The sequence below is a fragment of the Galleria mellonella genome, unplaced genomic scaffold (genome assembly GCF_026898425.1).
Source record: "Galleria mellonella isolate WM207_F2 unplaced genomic scaffold, CSIRO_AGI_GalMel_v1 utg300, whole genome shotgun sequence".
NCBI lineage: Eukaryota > Metazoa > Arthropoda > Insecta > Lepidoptera > Pyralidae > Galleria > Galleria mellonella.
This window is the reverse complement of record NW_026442068.1, coordinates 4507960-4527990: the sequence shown is the minus strand read 5'-3', so window position 1 is coordinate 4527990 and position 20031 is coordinate 4507960. Positions and strand designations below refer to the sequence as shown.

The following is a 20031-nucleotide window of genomic DNA, read 5'->3' as shown; positions in this document are numbered from 1 at the left end:
CAAAAATCATTTATTCATGTAGGACATTTTAGCCGCTTATGAACGTCAAATTTTTACATTATAATTTTATATTTACCCTACCGTCCAGTTCGGTATATAGGTCCAATTGAGAAGAACTGGCAAGAAACTCAATTGAATTACTTTTTTTTTTTTCAAAGCCAGTTTATTTACAATGTATATTTATATAGGTGTCTATGTCTAACATTAAATGAAAATTCAGTGCATGAACAACTATTGCCATGCACACTCGTCATTCAAGTAATCGTTTAGTGAGTAATAGGCTTTGCTCAGTAAATATGATTTAACAGATGTTTTGAATTTATTTAAGGGTAATTCCAACATATCCTTTGGTATCTTATTGTAAATTTTTATACCTATTCCCATAAAAGACCTATTAACTTTTTCTAAACGATACTTGGGGACAGCAAGTTTGTCTTTAAATCTAGTATTAATATTATGAATATTGCTGTTTTTTGGAAATAAGCCAAGATTTTTATGAACATATAGAATATTTGAATATATAAATTGAGAAGCAACGGTGAGAATATTTGCCTCTTTGAATTTCTCTCTTAATGAGTCACGACTCTTCATATAGTAGATCGCTCGAACGGCACGTTTTTGTAATATGAATATATTCTTAATATCTGCCGCTTTTCCCCATAGTAATATTCCATAAGAGAGTAAACTATGAAAATAACTAAAATAGACTAATCTAGCAGTATCAGTATCAGTGTACTGTCTAACTTTACGCACGGCAAAAGCTGCTGAACTTAGTTTCGCTGCAAGGCTTTGAATTTGTGCACCCCATTGTGTTTTATTATCTAGTGTGATTCCTAGAAAGACAGTAGATTCTATAAATTCGAGAGATTCGTCATTTAATTTAATATTGCAATTAGTATTAAAACTTTTAGATAGAAATTAACACATTTTGTTTTTTTCAGCGTTTAACATAAGATTGTTAGTTGTAAACCAGTGCAGGAGACCATTGCAAAGCACTATTTACATCGTCATAATTATTTGTCATTCTATTAACTTTAAAAATCAATGAAGTATCGTCTGCAAACAATACTATGCCGCATCTATCCTGCATGGCATATGGGAGATCATTAATATAAACTAGGAATAAAAATGGACCGAGAATAGATCCTTGAGGTACACCCATTTGCACAAGTGACCCGTCAGACGTAGCGTTGCTAATCCTCACTTTCTGTATTCTATCAGATAGATAAGATTTTATTAAATTTAAAGCATTGTCTTTGACGCCATAAAAAGCAAGTTTTTTTAGCAATGTATTATGATCAACGCAATCAAAAGCCTTAGAAAGGTCAAAAACACCTATCACATCCATTTTAGTTTCCCATGCAGCAAATACGTGTCTAAGCAACTCTGCACCTGTGTCTGTAGTTGAACGACCTTTGGAAAAACCGAATTGACTATTGTGGATTAAATTATTTAAATTGAAATAACTGACAAGTTGCATAAGGATTATTTTTTCAAAAATTTTACTGAGTGCTGGGAGTATGGATATAGGTCTATAATTTATTGGGTCACTCCTATCTCCAGATTTAAAAAAAGCGGTATGATTTTACTAATTTTCATTATGTTAGGAAATTTACCTTCATCTATACATTTATTGAAAATAAAAGCAAGAGAGGGCGCAATAATTTCCATTATACTATCCAGTATTTTAACAGATATACCCCATAGATCCTCTGTTTTTTTATTATTAAGTTGTTTGAATATTTTCATTATAGTAGTAAAAATTATCGGAATAAAAACTATTCTATCTTTCAATCGTTGGAGCAAACAAAAAAAATTTATAGTTTCATTAAAAGGCATCGAGAGATTTCAGAGATTAGCGTGAAAGAACATCATGACACAGGATTTCTATATATTAAGATTATTTTGATAAATGTTCATATAAACCTATTCAATGATATTATTTAATATACGTAACACGATGTCGTTTGCTTGGGCACCTCTGTCTCATTCGTGTTTCAACCGTAAAGCAGCTGTGTTTGCATGGCTGTGTTTCAGTTTGATAGGTGGGATATAGCTTGAATTTACAGGGTACAGAGGAATAACACCTGATTCCTCAGGAATGGCAACGCTTGGGGGGTATCATGGGCAGTATACTCTGTTATGTCCATGGTACTGCTCATGTCTATAGGCGACGGTTACCACTTTCCATCAGGCGGGCCGTCAGCTTGTTTGCCATTCTAAGTTGTATAAAAAAAGTCCAATTCGCATTTGATCGATTTCATTATTATGTTACTGGATAGGGTCTAAATTTAAGGGTAAAACTTATCTAAGTTTTGCATTTGATCGACGCTAGTTTTATATAAATAGATTCGTGAACGTTTTAGGGGAACTTAGTCTTTCATCAGTTCAAATAAGTAGGTAATCTATTATAATGCAGAATAAATCGTAATGTAAATCGGTACCTATCAGTGTGCGTAAATAAGCATTGATTTGCTCGTTGTATTAACATATTTATTTAAATGGGTATAAACGTGGATGCTCATGCGACCTAATACAGACATTTCACTCGACCTCTCAGTGACACCACGAGTGACGAGGAGCGACGCACCAACCAGTGCTATAGACTTACGCATAATATTCCGCTCAGTAATTATCTATAAAAATATTTTGATTGTTTTAATAAATATTTTATTTTGATTTGAATTAGATGCTACGTCATTCCCAATTAACACAGCAGCAGGGTCAGTCCGCAATATCTTATCATATGTCGTTATATGTTTGTGCTTTAGATTCAGTGAAGTCAGTTCACTCTCTGCGACATGTGAATGAAGTATCTACAACTGGAATAGTGCCTGGCAATTTTTATTATTGGATTGTAAATATCTATACTTACTTAGGGAGGACTAATAATTACAAGATAACGAAATAAAAATATATATATTTTCAGTGTAAAATAAAATATTAAGTGAATTAAAAATGCCGATTTATCGTGGCCAGGTAAGTTGAAATAAAACAATTATTTCTTTCATGTTTAATTGTATTTTTTATGAATCGTGGTATAATTAACATGCTAACGGCCCACCTGACGAAAAGTTATCACTTTTCGTCAGGTGTCTAATCATATGTTCATGAAAAATCGTCTCATAATCATGAAAAATAACATGAACATCACAGGATACACGGTGATGTCTATGGTATACTACTGATGCGTAGCTATTCCTTTGAAGACTAAGACGTTATGTCTCCTTAAACCTGTAATTTCATTGAAATATTCCAACCCTGAAAACCGAAACAGCTATGCAAACAGCTGTTTCACGGCAGAGATACGAGTGGGACAATCCCCAACCTTTTGTGAAATTTCACTCTTGATGGGTATAATAATATTTACAATGTAATTTTAAGTCAAACAAATTTTTGCCCGCCACTTCGTTGCACGGATTTTGGTAGTTTTACCGCTTAGTTATTGAATTTTTGAAAATTCCTTTCTTATTGTTTACTTTATATAATCGTATCTGTAAAATTTCAAGATTCTAGATTCAACAATTTCGGCTGTGCGTCGATATATGAATCAATCAGACAATCAGCATCCTCTTTTACATATATAGATGAGAAATATTCTAGCTTGATTAAACAGAATGTGCATATCGTGAATTTTTCCCTTTGAATTTCACTATTTTTTTTTTTCATTTTTTACAAAAGTTCATTGGCGTAGACAGAATTCGATGCTTGATAATGATAATAAGTTATACAAACTTTGTCAGTTCGTAAAATTTTGATCGTAAAACTAGAAGATTCGTGTTTCTACTCGACTTTTCGCCTGAAATTACTTTCTGAACAGAGGGCGCTATAAGCGCTAGTTAAAATTTACAGAAACTACCTATATTTATCTATATATTAATAATATTTATGTAGGCCTTAAGAGCGTTTATAAATCATTGCTTACCAAAGAGTGGAAATGAAAACTTTTTAAATAAATCAATCAAAAACATAAAAAAATGTTAGGTTGTTTTTTGAAAATTTACAGATAATTATGTCGTTGTCATACTTCGTTATGAACGCTCTTAATACCTACTTGTATACTTACATAATTGTTGATCAAGAAATATATTAACATTTGCACTACCTAATAAATCTTAAAACATAAGCGCCTTAATTTTTTTTTACTTAGCTTCATTTAAGCACCGTTTAAGCAGGCGCGAGATATACAAGGGCGCACCCGCTATAAAAAAAAATTATGATCACAGCCACCCGAAAAGCGGTCAAGTGCGAGTCGGGGTATGAACTCGCTCATGATCGATATATAAAGGAGACTAAAATATGACGCCTTGATAAAAATTTTGTACAGTGTATATATTCCCGTGGACAAAGCCGTGGGGCCAATATTAGTATATTAATAGAAATATAAAATGTTAGTTTGTCCGCATACAAAAATTACAAAAGGCATTGGATATAGGTAATACAATCATCAGCCTATCGTCCTCAATAGACCATGAAAGTGTTGTTTCACTAGTCTATTAGGGTTGTGGGCATGCCCATCGTATCCACGACGTCGGAGCGTGCTTGCTCCCAAGTTTCACGTTGTATTTATTTATAATACTTACATCCTACCTATGTACTATTTACTTTTCTCATAATAAAGTAAAAAGTATATAAAATTAGACAGATATTTCTTACAATGCCTATAATTTTGAAATACATTGCTTACTTTTCAGTCTCCAAAGATAATTTTTCGTATAATTCCGCGATAAAGCGATTAGGGATAATAAATAAAGCGACTAAAGGAATTTAATGGTCCAAGGGTTGGGCAGCAGCATACCTATTAAAACATCACCAAAAGCCTAATTGCGATTGCCAATTCGCCTGCTAAGCGTTGTAACTACTGGCGAAACTTCTCTTAGGCCTATATTTAGTACTGGACAGTTAACGATTGATATAATTATGATGATGAAAGAAAATTTTTCGCGATCAAACTCGTTGCAGACATTTTAAAATACAAAGTTCATCAATAATATTCGGTAATCTGAATATCTACAACTAGATATATTTTTTTGTAAATGATATTAAGTACTTAATTTGACAAGAAATTATAATATATCACCATACTATTCGTCCCTTTTATCCTCTCTAGAATATCATAAGAAGCATCTAAGGGGAATCACAATATTTAAAAAAAAAACTCCCTTTATAACACTACCTGATCCGTGTAATAGTATGTAGTAGGTTGTGGCTCTATACTTTGAAGAAAGACTCGTATCCAAGCAAAGATTGCAGCGACCCAACGTTGTTGAGGTAACATAAATATCTAATTTTTTAATTCAATTTCAGATGTTTGTGAAATGGGTGTTCGAGAATCAGCATAAATTCCAAGCAGTTCGTAAATGCAGTTCCTCGTTGCGTTACAAGGAGGTGGAAGAGAGTGCAACACAAACGCAGCCTGAGCACGTGGCGCCCCCCGCTGACGCGACCTCGCCTGCCCCCGACACACACCCACAAATCACCCCAGAAATCTCTTTCAAGGTAATACAAGTGAACATTAATCAAACATGTGATTTAATTATAGTCTACGCATGCATCGACTAATTAGCTTCCAACGTTTTATTAGCTTTTATAATGTGCATGACAATTACACTAGTTAGAGATATTATCATTAGGTATTAAAGCGGATAACTAACAAAGATAAATATTTAATCTATATTGTTTTGAATTTTAATTCACGCACTAGATAAATTTATATCTATGCTAACTTTTTGCCCGCAACTTCGTATGCGTACATTTTAACAGTAGACTGCTTGAAGATAGTGTATCAAGATAAAACATTCAGTTTTTATTATTTTTTTACCTTTAGAAGTACAACTGTAAAAACCGCATCCAATTTGGTGATGTCGGAACACATATATAGACAGACAAGCAAAAAAAAACAAACTAAATTTCTAAAAATGATTGTTTTAGCATATCCTGGTCTTATTCAGACCTCTCATTGTTTATTTTTTTAATTGACTTCAAAAAGAAAGTTCTTTATTCGGTTTTTTTTTATTTACATGTATATTTTAATAAATACTAACTACATCAATTATAAACCTATTTGAAAAACTATTATTTATCTGAAAGGATATACTTAGGTACCTCCCATTGATGTATTGATCATATATTATCATCATATATTGGACATATTGATCCCATATAAATTTTATCAAAATTGGATCAGTAGTTTAGTTTTGAAATCAAAATAATTGATTTTACCTTAATTGAAGTCGTTTTTTGTAGAACACAATCTTAAATTATCTTAAATATCTCCCATGTATAAACATCGTCTAGTTAACAGTTTTAGAGACGTGATTTCATATTACCTATTTTATGTTCTACTGATACCAAGTATAGAATCTGGTTCATATTATTTAAAAAAGGAAATTAAAATTAATTATTAATGATTATAATTACTTTTTGGTAAAAGTAAAACACAGTGAAGCAACATTGTATATATATACATGACCCACTGTATTTATGTTGTCTGTATGAATGTACTTAATAAAATTACATGAAATGCAATCCTGTTATTATTTTTGCAATAAAATATAATATGTATTTACATTATAATTACAAAAACTTTTAACAATAAAATAGGAGCTTTGATCTAAACAGTCCAATTGCTAGTAAGTGTAATCTCTGACACAATAGGCATAAATATGTTACCATAGTATTAGTTCTTAGACCTTAAGGGTGACAACCATTTTTTTATTATTATTTTAAGGGCTTTTACCTTCTTCAGGTATATCAGCCCTATCGTGCCCTAAACTGATTTCTCAAAGCTTTATCTATTTTCCCTAGACACAGGAAGAGAAGAATTAATGGGCATCAATAATTTACAGAGATATTCAAAATTTTCTGGTTTAGGTTCAGCTAATACAGATTGAATAAGAATTGGTGACAACCATAAAACCCATGCTACGAGTGAGAGCAGTGTATATTGTCCTTAATATTATAAACACAAATGTTTCTTACACAGTCACGCTGACAAATGACTGGACGAATTTAAATACAATTTAGTGTACAGATAGTTCAATTCTGGATTAGTAGGATGTTTTTTGTCATAATTAGCAACGAGATACAACTAGTAGAATAATATAATACGTACCTATATCCATGGCCTTATGCATGCCTAATCACGTTCAATAATTACAACTTTTTATTTGATGGACATTCAATTTGTTTATCATTAACTTCCTAACTGTTGGATAGGTGCAGGTTTCTCCTTATAAGAGGAAAATGAAGCTTACTACTACCATGCTGGCCAGATAGTTTCCTTTATTTGAGATTTCCTTTTCTTGTATTAGAATATTCAGCTTTATTCCTTTATTTGTGCCTTGCCATATCCTGGAGAGGAAAAGCTAAATGGATGACATTTATTTCTTACTTAATCACCACACGGCGAAATTGCTTATCATTAAAAATAAAAACATATGTTATTTTTTTTACAATTCGTTCTCCTTAACATTATTATCTCAAAAATGGAATTATTTTATATTAAGGTTGGATAGCACTATTAAAAAGTCTATGAGTGGTTGCTACGGCTACCATCTGTTCTTCCGTCATCATCCGTCATCTCTCTCGTGAAAGAACTGAATAAACTCGAGTGTCAACGTAAACTATTGTGTTTCGTAAACCATGTAATAATAAGTGTATATCTGTCTGGTCTTCATCAAAATTCCCCTAAAGTTCACCCGGTACTCTAATGTATAATATTTATCTACTTCCATTCCACCTCTCGTCATCAGTCTGGTAAGCCATTCTATTTTATCTATATTATTTTATATACGTATAATAAAAGCTGCTTCATTACTAAATTGTTATTGACTATCATAATAATACCTAATTCCGTTTGCTTTCGAACTTTTATCATGCACTTCGTTTTAATAAACAAATGTGATAGATACATTGTTATTTACAACCGAACTGCGTTTATATCTGTGCGCAAGTTGCCACGCGCTTGATTTATTTGAATAGAGCATGCCGATAAACACGTGATGCGCGTCATGGACGGTATTGAAACGCAAATCAGTAATCTTTACGATTGTTACAGTATGACGACCTGCAAGTGACGCTCGCCGCGCCCTACCAGCTTCAACCGAAACCCGATGTGAGCGACCTCGGTTTTGGAAAATACTTCACCGACCATATGCTCAGAATACATTACCACAAAGATCTTGGCGGTTGGCAGAAACCAGAAATAACCCCATTCGAAAACTTAAACCTCCACCCCGCTGCTAAAGCTCTTCACTACGCTGTACAAGTACGTTGTAATATTCCATAATTTAATGATGTGCTGAATGAAATACGTGTGAAAATATATATTATTACATATCATAGGGGTTAAAATAGCCTCTTGTACAAAATTTATTTCTTTTCATATAACTTGCTAATGATATATGCTAGTTCGTTAACAGGCCGGTAGCCTAGACCCACATTTAAGGTAGGGCAAAAGAACTTTATGCTAGGCCACAAGCCATAATTAAATGACTTCTAAAAAATAAATCTGTCCAATTTTCTTAGGGCCTTCCATTTTGAGGTAAGGCATTGGGTCTATTAAGGTAGGGCATTGCTCCTCAATGCCACCTTAGCTACGGCCATGTCCGTTAATATTACGATTTCGGAGCGAAATGCTTAATAAACTATTTTTAAATATTATTGCTCAAGTGTGTTCAGGTTTGTAGGTTTGTAAAGTTTATATATCATTAAGTCTTACAATGTACAAGACAATATAGGGTAATAAATAATTGCCGAGTCATCTCGGCATAGAATGGGCCACCCCTTTTTTTCGAATGGGTGTCGTAAGATATGACTAAGGGAACTTAATGGTCGAGGGATGGGCAGCAACGTCTCTCTTAAAACGTCACCAAAAGCCTAACTGCGGTTGCCAACCTGCTTTCCACGTGTGGCAACTATCGGCAATCTAATCCCCCCCTCAAATAGAGGGAGGCCTATGTTAATCAGTGGCATTATTGCCTGATATGATATGGAAATAATAAAGCAGCTTGTTTTGCTTTCAAACGATAATTTGCTTATTTATTGTTTACATGTTAATATACCACAAGTACAATCCATAAACTATGTTAATATGATCTAATAATACGTTTAAAACATTATCAAAACATGACTGCAGTTGCCAACCCGCTTGCCAAGTATAGCAACTTCTAGCAAAAAACTCCCTAATAAGTGGAGATTTGTGTTCAGCAGTGGACAGTTAACGACTAACTAGTATGATAATGAATGCATGTGATATAGTGCAAATTAAAAGATCAACATCGTCATCATTAAATTAGAAAGTGCCAGTTCGAAATTTTAAACCTATTATACAAATACACTGTGTTATAATTACTGTATTTTCTTTCATATTAACTCTTCCAGTTACTTCTAGAATAAATTATTACCACTCTATTGATAATAACAAATAATGTTATCAGTGTAATAATATAAACAAATGCATATCTTGGATTACGAGGAATACACATTTATATAATAGGGTTCTGTACCCGAAGAGCAAAATGGAGTACTACTGCAAATAATTCTCGTCAATCTTTCTTTTTTACTCTAAACGATATGAGTTAACTACAAATTTTGACCTAATATGAAATACTCTGTACGTGAATTCTACTTCTCATGTAGAAGATCAATTTAGATAATAATAAATTCAGATAAAAATATATCCATTTAAGTAAATTAAAATAAAAATTTTGTTAAGGTTTATTTATTATAACTTCGTTCTCGTTTATTAATTTTCCCGTACTATCTTGTTTTCAATCTCTGTTTCCAGTTATTCGAAGGATTAAAAGCATATAGAGGAGTAGACGATAAAATTCGATTGTTTCGACCAGACTTAAACATGGAAAGAATGAACTTGGCAGCACAGAGGTCCGGTCTGCCAACGTTTGACGGCGATGAGTTAGTGAAGTGCATGTCGCGCTTAATCCAAATAGATCAAGAGTGGGTGCCGCACTCAGAAACCTCCACGCTATATATACGACCTACATTGATAGGCACAGAGGTGAGATTACAATAATATTTTCATTATGTACACTATTTTTAAGCAATTTAAAAAAGGTTATAAATTTAACGGTATCTGTGTGAATTTGAATTTGACCAATTCTGGTTTGATTTTCTTAATTTTTATTGCCCTCAATAGGTTATATCCCCAATTTGGTTTTGTAGACACGGCCCACCTAAATACATATTTATATAATATACACCCTCCTAAATACGCCTCTATAAAATCAACTTAAATTTATAAAACAGATTTCAATATAAGTGTTACCAAAACAAATATTACATTTTGACTCAATTATATGATAATAACTACTTTATTTCTTAATAATAAATACTGATTTATTTTTCCTCTTTTTTATAGTAGCATAGTGAATGAAAAACAAATAAAACTACATCAAACAACGATAAGAAATGGCAAATAATTTATTATCTTCCAATTCTCAGTATCATAGTAGTGAGGTGGTCACAGTATAATTAGGTCTGTTGATGTTGTCATGCTATACAAAACACATTTGTTTTGATGTCGTCGTAGTAAACAACATTAGTTTATTCCATTTAAAATGCTGTTCGTATTTTTTACATGTTAATTTACTCGGAAATACCTACACTCGCCTCATTTCGTTAGGGAGCTCATTACTATGACCTAAATGGCCATACAGTCTAATTTTAGAGTTTTTTCCATGGAAAACTTATGGGTTTAAATGTAAATATGTATGTATGGGTAAAATTCAAAGAGAATGTGCCTGAAAATTAAAGAAAATAACTGGTTTTGCAATTATCATCTCATATTTACGTAAAGTACCTACACTATTCGACCGGCTAGTCAAAATATAATTAAATGATAAGCAAATCCATATAAAAGACTTCAACGTGCTCATTTTTATATTGATTAAAATTAATTTTTTACTATACATATAATTAATTTTTACGTTTAAAATATCAAGAAGTTGTTTACTTATTACTACTACTTATTACCAGAAGGAAACTTTGTACAAAAGTCATTTGCTTGGGTTTCTCTATCTCAGTTTTGAAGATCTCATTTTTGAGGTTTGAAGAGTGGGATATAGCATTGAAATTACAAGGTACAGAGGAATAACACCTGAGTCCTCAGGAATGGCAACGCATGGTGGGTATCATAGGCGAAACAGTGTACTCTGTTATGTCCATGGTGCTGCTCATGTCTATATGCGATGGTTACCACTTTCCATCAGGTGGGCCGTCAGCTTGTTTGCCATTCTAAGTTGCATAAAAAAAAACTAATTCTATTCATTTTAAGTACATATTTCAAATCACTGTCATCAATCATTATATCAAAATAATCACAATAGGTGTACCATAATATCATACGTTTAATCTTCATCCGAGGTTAACTTTTTTAATTAGGTTATCCTTAATATATTTAATGAACAATATTTTTTCTTATGCAGCCAACTTTCGGAATAATGGCTCCGGATTCAGCTTTGCTGTTCATAATTTTGAGTCCAGTGAGCACGTACTACAAAACCACCGACGACGGGGCAGTGTCAATATACGCCGATCCGAATGTTGTTCGCGCCTTTCCTGGTGGAGTAGGCAACAGAAAAGTGGGCTCGAACTACGGACCTACTATAGGTGTGTAATTGAATTATAAAAACTTGTTTTTAATGGATGATAATGGAATGGTCACCACTCTTGCGCTAACAGTATACGCTGATGGGGCACCAGAGGAATGATAGATGAGAATGGAAAGGCAGTTAGCCCATCGTGATGAATATACCTGGAATTTAGCACAATTGTTTCCGAGGTCCACGTAGAGGGCGACCTGACAAGATATTGCTAGCAATGAGATTGGTAGTCCGCATTACTAACAATTCCTTACCCCTCTAAAAACTTCGGTAATAGCCATTCCCGTAATGAGTTTCCTTATTTCTATAGAAGGCTTTTTCAAGCGTAGGGTTAAAGCATTTAGTAATCTGGAGTAATTCGGCCAACAGTGTAAATGCCTTTTTCAACTAACTACAAAAAAAAGAGGTTTTCAATTCGGTTATAAATTTTTTTTGTTTGTAACCTCATAACTCCATCAGTTGTAAACTGATTTTGAATTATTTTTTTAACTGAAAGGATATACTTACAAATTGATCCCATAGAAATTTTATCAAAATCATACTTTTATAGTACTTTAGTTTTTTTAAGCCAGTTTTTAAAAAACTACGTAACAATTTCCCGTAGCTTGTGATTTACTCATGATTGTTGCAGTCTACGATGATTTCCAGAATCTGAACGAGTACCTATTAAATTATATACATATAATGTAAATGTTCGTTCAATAACAACAACCCGCGTGTTGTTCTTGAAAATTTTATGACGCCCACTTTATCAGTAAATTAATGATTAATGAATGATGTAACATCTTATAGGTAGGCAGTTATAAACTTAATCGGGAATATAAGCATTTATTTATTAATAAAAATTATGTAATAGCATAATAAGAGTAAATATCATCTGTTTTCACTTTATGATACTTACGTGTTGATGACGTATGGGTACTTACATCGAACATGGGTTCACAATAATAAAGTACTGTAGATAAATACTATTTGTAACAGTACTTATTTCTCAGTTTGCCCAATGGTTGACTGGTAGAGAAAACCGTCCGTCTAATGTACTTAGAATTTTACTATACATTATATTTTAAACTTAGATTATATAGATAGAGCCTCGAGTCTCAAAAACGGCAAAATTTTTGTCCGGTAATTGTCTAATTAGCTGACTCATTTTTATCTATTAATGTTTTATATGTATTTACTCACGTAAAGTATCTTGACGTATCTATATTTAATTTAATTATTTAATAAATGAAATGAGTTTTTGTGCATTAAAAAGGTGCAGAATTTATAAAACAAAATAAATATAGAAGTTATAAAGGAATCACTCGTAACTATTTATTAGGTAAGATTTTATGAAAAAGTTGACCCACTTTTCTCCAAGCATTTATATGAATACACTCTATTTATATAATCTAAGAGTTTCAATAAATAAATCTAAAAAATGTTTTATCATGTTGTTCGTTCAATTAACATGTCTAATTTATCTGTCAAAACATATTTATGTCCAGGACATTCCAAATTATATTTTTATGGGAATTTGATTTTTGTGACAAAACAATAGTATTTATTGTCCATATTTGCAGAAACGACGGCACGCGCTGCGAAAATGGGCCATCATCAGGTGCTATGGTTGTTCGGACCCGATCACGAGATCACTGAAGTCGGCGCTATGAACATATTTTGTGTTTACATTAATGATGCTGGAGGTACGTAAAAAAATATTACTTGCGTTATGAAAATTATTTCCCACGGTATTTCATCATATAAGCAGATAACTATCCTATCTATCTAAAGGTGCCTTTTTTTACCGCTGGCAGTAACTCGCATCTTAGCTCGTTTACTCCGGTTATATATTATTATATACCTATCCACATACCCGAATTGAGGATATTCATAAATATTTTTCTGCAAGACTTAATCATTTTAAGAAGTTCGGGTGAGATGACCTTTTTTTTACTTACTTATACATAATAATGTTTCTTTATCTGGCACCTAATTTTTAGTGAATGCGTCAATGCCACCATTTCGGTAACTAGTAAACGATTAATATTATTTTTTAGTTTATTATATGAGAGATTATATATATAATGTACCTAAATATACCAATGAATGTATTAAGAAAAATAATTAAGACATAATTAAGACCAAAGTGCCATTTCTCGAACGTATTTCATAAACTATAAGTTTACTTCCTACTGGTCCTTAGAATAATAATTCTGCTGTAATATTAAACAGAAATTTTAGATTTAAATGTAGAGAATGAGACTTCAAAATCGGCTTCAAACTCGTTATTATTATATAATATCGGAAAATTTAATAATAAATAATATTAAAAATGTTAAATTTTAGCTGTCATATTAATTATATAAGATAGGTACACGGTACACCTATGATGCTATAAATAGTGACAAATTGATGTAAGAACTTGAGTTTATTAAAACATTGTAGGTATTATAATCGTGACTGTACATATTATAAAATGTAAATTGGTTCGAGTTGGAATCATACAGTTTATAACGTGATATCCATGTAAGCGGCCGATATTGTTATGTTATCTGGCGCGACGTTGTCTTTTGACCCTGTGACCGGTAAATTCTCGCTTATATCTGAAGCAACAATTAGGGTCAGTAACATCAGAGCTTTTTAATCTTAGGCATATAATATAGTTGATACTGAAACATGCCTAAACGAAATTAATTTTTGTTATGTTAAACTAGTGAAATTTAATAATAATAGTAGTTTTTATAATTTTTATATTCGTGTTTAAATTATATTTTGCAACAAAATGTACGAGACATTACCGTGCGTGCGGTAGCAACTCAAGTATACAGTAGAGGTTTTAATAATATTAGATTATTAATTAATTGTAAAATATTAAAACAAGAAATATTTTAATTTATAATAAATCTAAAAATATACAATATTATATTCCAGATAAACAACTGAGCACGCCACCATTAAACGGTCTTATTTTGCCGGGTGTGACGCGACGCTCGATCCTCGAGCTGGCCAGCCAGTGGGAGGACCTCACTGTCAAAGAGGAAGTGCTTACCATGAATCGTATTATAGAACTTAATAATAAAGGACGGGTAAGTACGTTTTTATCTCATTGCGACCGAAATTGAGTATAAATTATTAATTATACACAAACAAATACCACACAACCTCGATTTCAAAGTAACGTTGTATAACAGAAAAGAGCCCTACGGTCCATTTATAATACGGATTCAAGAAAATCTGTTCGAGATTTTTTTAAGGAGTCAAATATCCTCACAATTGCCTCTCAATACATTTATTAAAACATAATCAATGTAAGGGAAAACTAAAAATCTTTAACCAAAATAAGCTTCTTTATAGGGACAAATTACTGTTGACACTTTATCGACTAAAAAAGCCAATAATTTCTTCTTAGGAAATTGTGTAAAATTTTATAACAAACTGCCAAAATGTATCCTGGACTTACCCGAAAGAAGTTTTAAAGCTGTTATAGAAAAGAATCTTTATGGAAAGGCCTATTACAGGATAGGCGAATATATTAATAACAAAAATGTTTGGTCGAAGTAAATTCAAATTATATTTCTATGAGTACAGAGTTGCTGTTATTTTAATGATTAATATTTTTCATAATAATCATAAAATGATTAACATTTTAATTCGGTAATGAGTGGGTATACTAATTGTTACATTCAATTTGGCATCGATATTTTTGACATAATCGCGTATCTTAAAACAAGTCGTGCTCACTATAATGCCCACATTAATGGTGGCATGATGGACCAGGTTCTCGAACTCTCTATAATATAAATCAACGCAACGATGGCTGGTTTATCCGTCATACTTGTGAACGGGCGCTTCTAGTAGGAACTGACTGTTCCAATAGAATATGATTGTTATTTTTTCTTTTTATCAATATGAAGTTTGTGATAGTAATCTTATCCATTCGCATTTTTGTTCTAAACAACAGCTGAGTTACGTTTCGGTCTTCTCAAAAAAAAATATTAAAAATACTAAATTTTTTAATTAATTTTTTATTGAAATACTTTACTTGAATAAAAAATATTATTATCTATTTACATGCCTATAACTGCGTCACGGGACATGTCGAAAAATATAGGCCCTTTTGTATCGATTCCTCGTGGCTTATTAAGTCTATAGGTTTGTATTTGTGAGTATTGTGGTCACAATTTCGAGTTTGATAATGCTTTATTATAATTACTATTGCTAATTTTTTCCAGTTTGAAACAAGATAATTAAAAAAAGAGTATTTCGTGAAACTGCTATCTACTATATCTGACCTTGGAGGCATCCCTGACATAATTCGTTTCTTATATTAATATGTTCCTTTAAAAATTCTTTAGTTTAAATCTGGAAAAAACTAGCAATAAGCAAGCAACAATAGGTAAACACAAACAGGGTGCTTTATCAAATAACATTAATTTACGTAAGTAGGTATTTAAGAAAGTATATGTAATTGTCAATATTATTGTGATAAAATATCTACAGAGATGATTATAAATATGTGACACGCAGCTATAAAATGTGTTTAAATTTGTTTACAGAAATTCTAAATCGTGATTTCTAAATCTCTTGTAAAATTTACGTGTTGTAAATCGTATCTTTATCTGGGTATTCAATGCAAAGAAAGGAAAAGCCAAAATAATATGTGTGCAGAGTACTCGCTTATAATACCTAAATATTTTTTGCAGTGCTAAAAACTATTTAAACCAGGAATTTGTGTAGTTGCTATTTTATAGGGAGGAGGAATTATGTATTAATTTATCTTATATGTTAAGTTAAATATTAATATTTTAAAAGTAAGCTTATTGTTATTTTTTATAATTATGTGTCAAATGAACAGAAGTCACAAATATCTATTACAATAAGAATCGAAATCCTTTATAAGAGAGTTGAGTCAGCGCATTGCGGATAGGGGCCATAATCGCCGTTCCAGTCCGTATCTGTCTCAAAGGATATCTCTGGCAATCCAACGCAGAAATGCCGCAAGTGTCATGGGGACCTTTGGGTCGGGTACGGACTATGAATATGACTGATCATTAATTAAATTTTTTTTGTGATTAAAAAATTATTACATTTAAATTAATAGTCCATTATATCTGAAATTTTGAAAAAAAAAATAAGAATCGATGTATTATATCAACAGTGAAATATAAAATATGAGCGTCCTTAATCTCGTATAAAAGATTAAAATAAATTTCTCTTTTTAAATTTTTCTCTCCGTAAAAATCATCCTGGTACTTCAACGAATAATCCAAAAAAAGAATTAGCGAAATCTATTCAGCTGTTCTCGAGATTTAGCAACACATTCAGCGATTCATTTTTATAATGTAAATACAGGCAATATTAGCCAAGATTATGAAGTGATTACATAGCTTAATGGCAATTCATAAATTTATGCCGTTTATACTAGTCGGAAACCTAAGTTCTTTTTACAATAATAGATAAGAGTTATAAAAATCATACTAAGTTGTTATCGGCCGATTAAATATCAGAGTATGCAATTTATCCATTCATAACATGTGAATAGGTACATTTGTATACATAATTTAATTTTATAAGTCTAAATAATATTAGAAATTTTTTGTTCACCACTTTATTGATGACTTCTCGTTTCCTCTGTAGTTTTGACGTAGTAACAGGTGACAGGAATTATACTAAGAGTAAATGAGATCCTGTATTCGATACTCAGTCAGGCCATCTTAAGAAACGCATTTTTCTAAATTATCATAATTCCAGTGATTTGTGCAGTTGCACCCTTCTTATTTGGATATATCTATATTATTTTAGGATCAGCCATAAATATGTTTGTATTATGTGGCAGCTATTAATTATTTACTATTGACCTTAGATGTTATCTGTAGAAAGTCTCTAGGAATAATCCTGAACTAATTTCTTTTGCAACAATCGTTTTATTAAGCTGTAAGAATCGATTGAAATATATGTATTTTTTCGATATTGAATTCAAATATCACAAGACTAACTCTTGTATCTGCTTAATTTAACAATCTTTTATTTTTATTTATGGAATTAATATTACTTTCAGTTATTGGAGATGTTCGGTGCAGGCACTGCGGTATTAATCAGTCCAATTAGCAGAGTTGGATATCTAGACCATGACATCCGGATCCCGACCATGAAGCAATCTCAGCCAGTGTTCCAACGAGTGAAAGATACGTTGCTAGCGATACAATATGGTCACATTGATCATCCTTACGCGACTGTCATTTCATAGTGCTCACTCCTCGAATATGAGGTTTCTAATGTTAGCATAAGTACAATCAGAACGTTTTTTGTGTAAGTGATATATAGTGAATAAATGTGTTGTGAATAATCATATCACGGCAACAACTACTTCTAAGACATTCTCTGACCAAAATGCTGTGTATAGGTGCTTTTAAGTTATTTAACTGATAACATTCGATGATAATTAAATTTGCACATAGTGATGTAGCAAATAATTGAATTTTGATATATATGATATATGTGAATCACTTTTGTGCGTCACTATTTTATTGTTATTCGTATCTATGGTCTTAGCGTTATTGCGTAGGTATATTAATATCGCTTTGTAAATGTTTTATTTATTACTTTTTTCCATTAGGTTAATAATTTTAAACTGCGTTTATTGTATCCCACTATTATCGATATCAAATCTGATACCTACTGTAGATATTAATGTAATAAAAAGTATAAAATTTATACTTTTTATATTATATATTTACAACGTATGATAAAATACCTACTACCTATTTAAGAGCCAGCATTATGCAGAAGTGCATAGTTGCATACGTTCTGTCGTCATATAACTTTCGAGAGTATTACTTAACAGTGAGTTTTTCGGTGATTTGATGTAAAGTTGATATAAGTAGGTATAATTATTTTAAATAATTTTTAAAGAAATTATTCAATGTTCATAAGATTTTCTAAGCCCGTTAAATCTCAAATATCAGTAAATTAATCTACCATAATAAAATTGTAACTAGACGACGTCTGTACAGGGGGCACATTTAAGATAAATAAATATGAGGGGTATAAATAAGCCCAATAGATGCCAAAACAATAGTTTTAGAATTTTTTGCGTCCGTATGTTTGCTCCGCCATCAGTAAAATTACTTAATCAAATTCGATGCAGTTTTCACGGTTGTGTTTCTGATGGCCTAATTTAAAAGCTAGTGTGTGGGTGTATATTTCAACTTGATACGTCATTTAGAATTGTTCTATTTCATCGGTTTTCCTAATTTTAAAATTTACGCGTACGAAGTTGGGGCCAAATAGCTAGTAAAATATATAACTCAACAAATCTTGTGCACAATACTACTTAGTAAGCAGGTACTTATTTAAGTGCCTATATTCGAGTAGGTATCTTGTTATGATTATTGTTAATAGGAAATTTGTAAATTTTAATATACTAATTAATTGTTATATTTAGGAATCAAATCATGACATTCTTTATTATACACTATATGAATGGGAATACGCGATATCTTAAAATTTTCCTATTAATAAAAGTAACTATTATTGTGCCTTGTTTACATGCACACTTTATTGCCAAAAAGTACCGATAGTAATAACTATGTTTAGAATGAACGGTGAAGGATAAATACCAGACATGTATATATATATTACTCTGTATCTTGTTTCTAGAATACTCTCCCTAAAAAGGTGTACTTACTACATTTACAATCTTTTATACAAAATTTTGATTCTAATTATAAATAACTCAATAATGTGTATCTGATTTCTTAAATTTTATGTATTCTATGTACTTCTAATTAGTTTGATTTGACTATCTCATACATGTATTTAAATGTTTCGTTTTAATCAACCTCAGTTATGTAAGTATATATACATAGATGCACTTATTTGCATTATACTTACTGCTAACTCACTAACTGTATTATAACACAAAACACAAGTATCGTGCCTAACATGTAATGTGATATTAAATTTAATATACCTAAATACATTCATCTTTAATGCATAAAAAAGGCAAGAGAAATGTATTTTTACACCATAAACCAGGTAACAATCCAGTAGATATTCCCGTAAATCTAACTAAGGATATTGCTAAGAATATTTATTATAATCATTAATTCTAGATAGATTTTTATAATTCTTCGTGTATTCAAACGGTTTACATGTTGGTCTCATAACTAAATTCTGTCAAGATTGAAGTTGCGGTTTTTTATTAGTGGAACAAATATCTTAAATTATTGAATGATTATTCTAGGGGGGTTTATTTCTTTTATGTTAAAAATTGTTAGAAAATAATTGTGTTTGGTACAAAAATCATTAGTTAGATACTAATGATTTTTGTATTTAAGGAACTTTCTTCATTGTTCCAAATCAAGATTATTTTTCTTAATTAACTTAATATTTTATTATTATACTTTGAGATTTTTGGAAT

At 31.4% G+C, this 20031-nt stretch overlaps 1 protein-coding gene across 4 annotated transcripts; it reads left to right on the top strand.

Annotated features, from left to right (window-relative positions):
* Positions 1 to 2548: 2548 nt before the first annotated feature.
* LOC113523398 (branched-chain-amino-acid aminotransferase, cytosolic) lies at positions 2549 to 19915 on the top strand. 4 transcript variants are annotated; one of them, XM_031907409.2, is made up of 10 exons: positions 2549 to 2628; positions 2772 to 2857; positions 2930 to 2979; positions 5308 to 5499; positions 8060 to 8269; positions 9791 to 10021; positions 11448 to 11631; positions 13190 to 13312; positions 14541 to 14695; positions 17668 to 19915. In XM_031907409.2, the coding sequence occupies exons 3-10, from the start codon at positions 2959 to 2961 to the stop codon at positions 17854 to 17856; spliced, it is 1305 nt and encodes a 434-aa protein (XP_031763269.1). In that variant the 5' UTR covers positions 2549 to 2628; positions 2772 to 2857; positions 2930 to 2958; the 3' UTR covers positions 17857 to 19915. The 4 variants fall into 4 exon arrangements, with proteins under 4 accessions (XP_031763269.1, XP_031763268.1, XP_026765159.1 ...); XM_031907408.2 differs by having other exon boundaries at positions 2772 to 2979; XM_026909358.3 differs by lacking the exon at positions 2772 to 2857 and having other exon boundaries at positions 2573 to 2628.
* Positions 19916 to 20031: the final 116 nt, after the last annotated feature.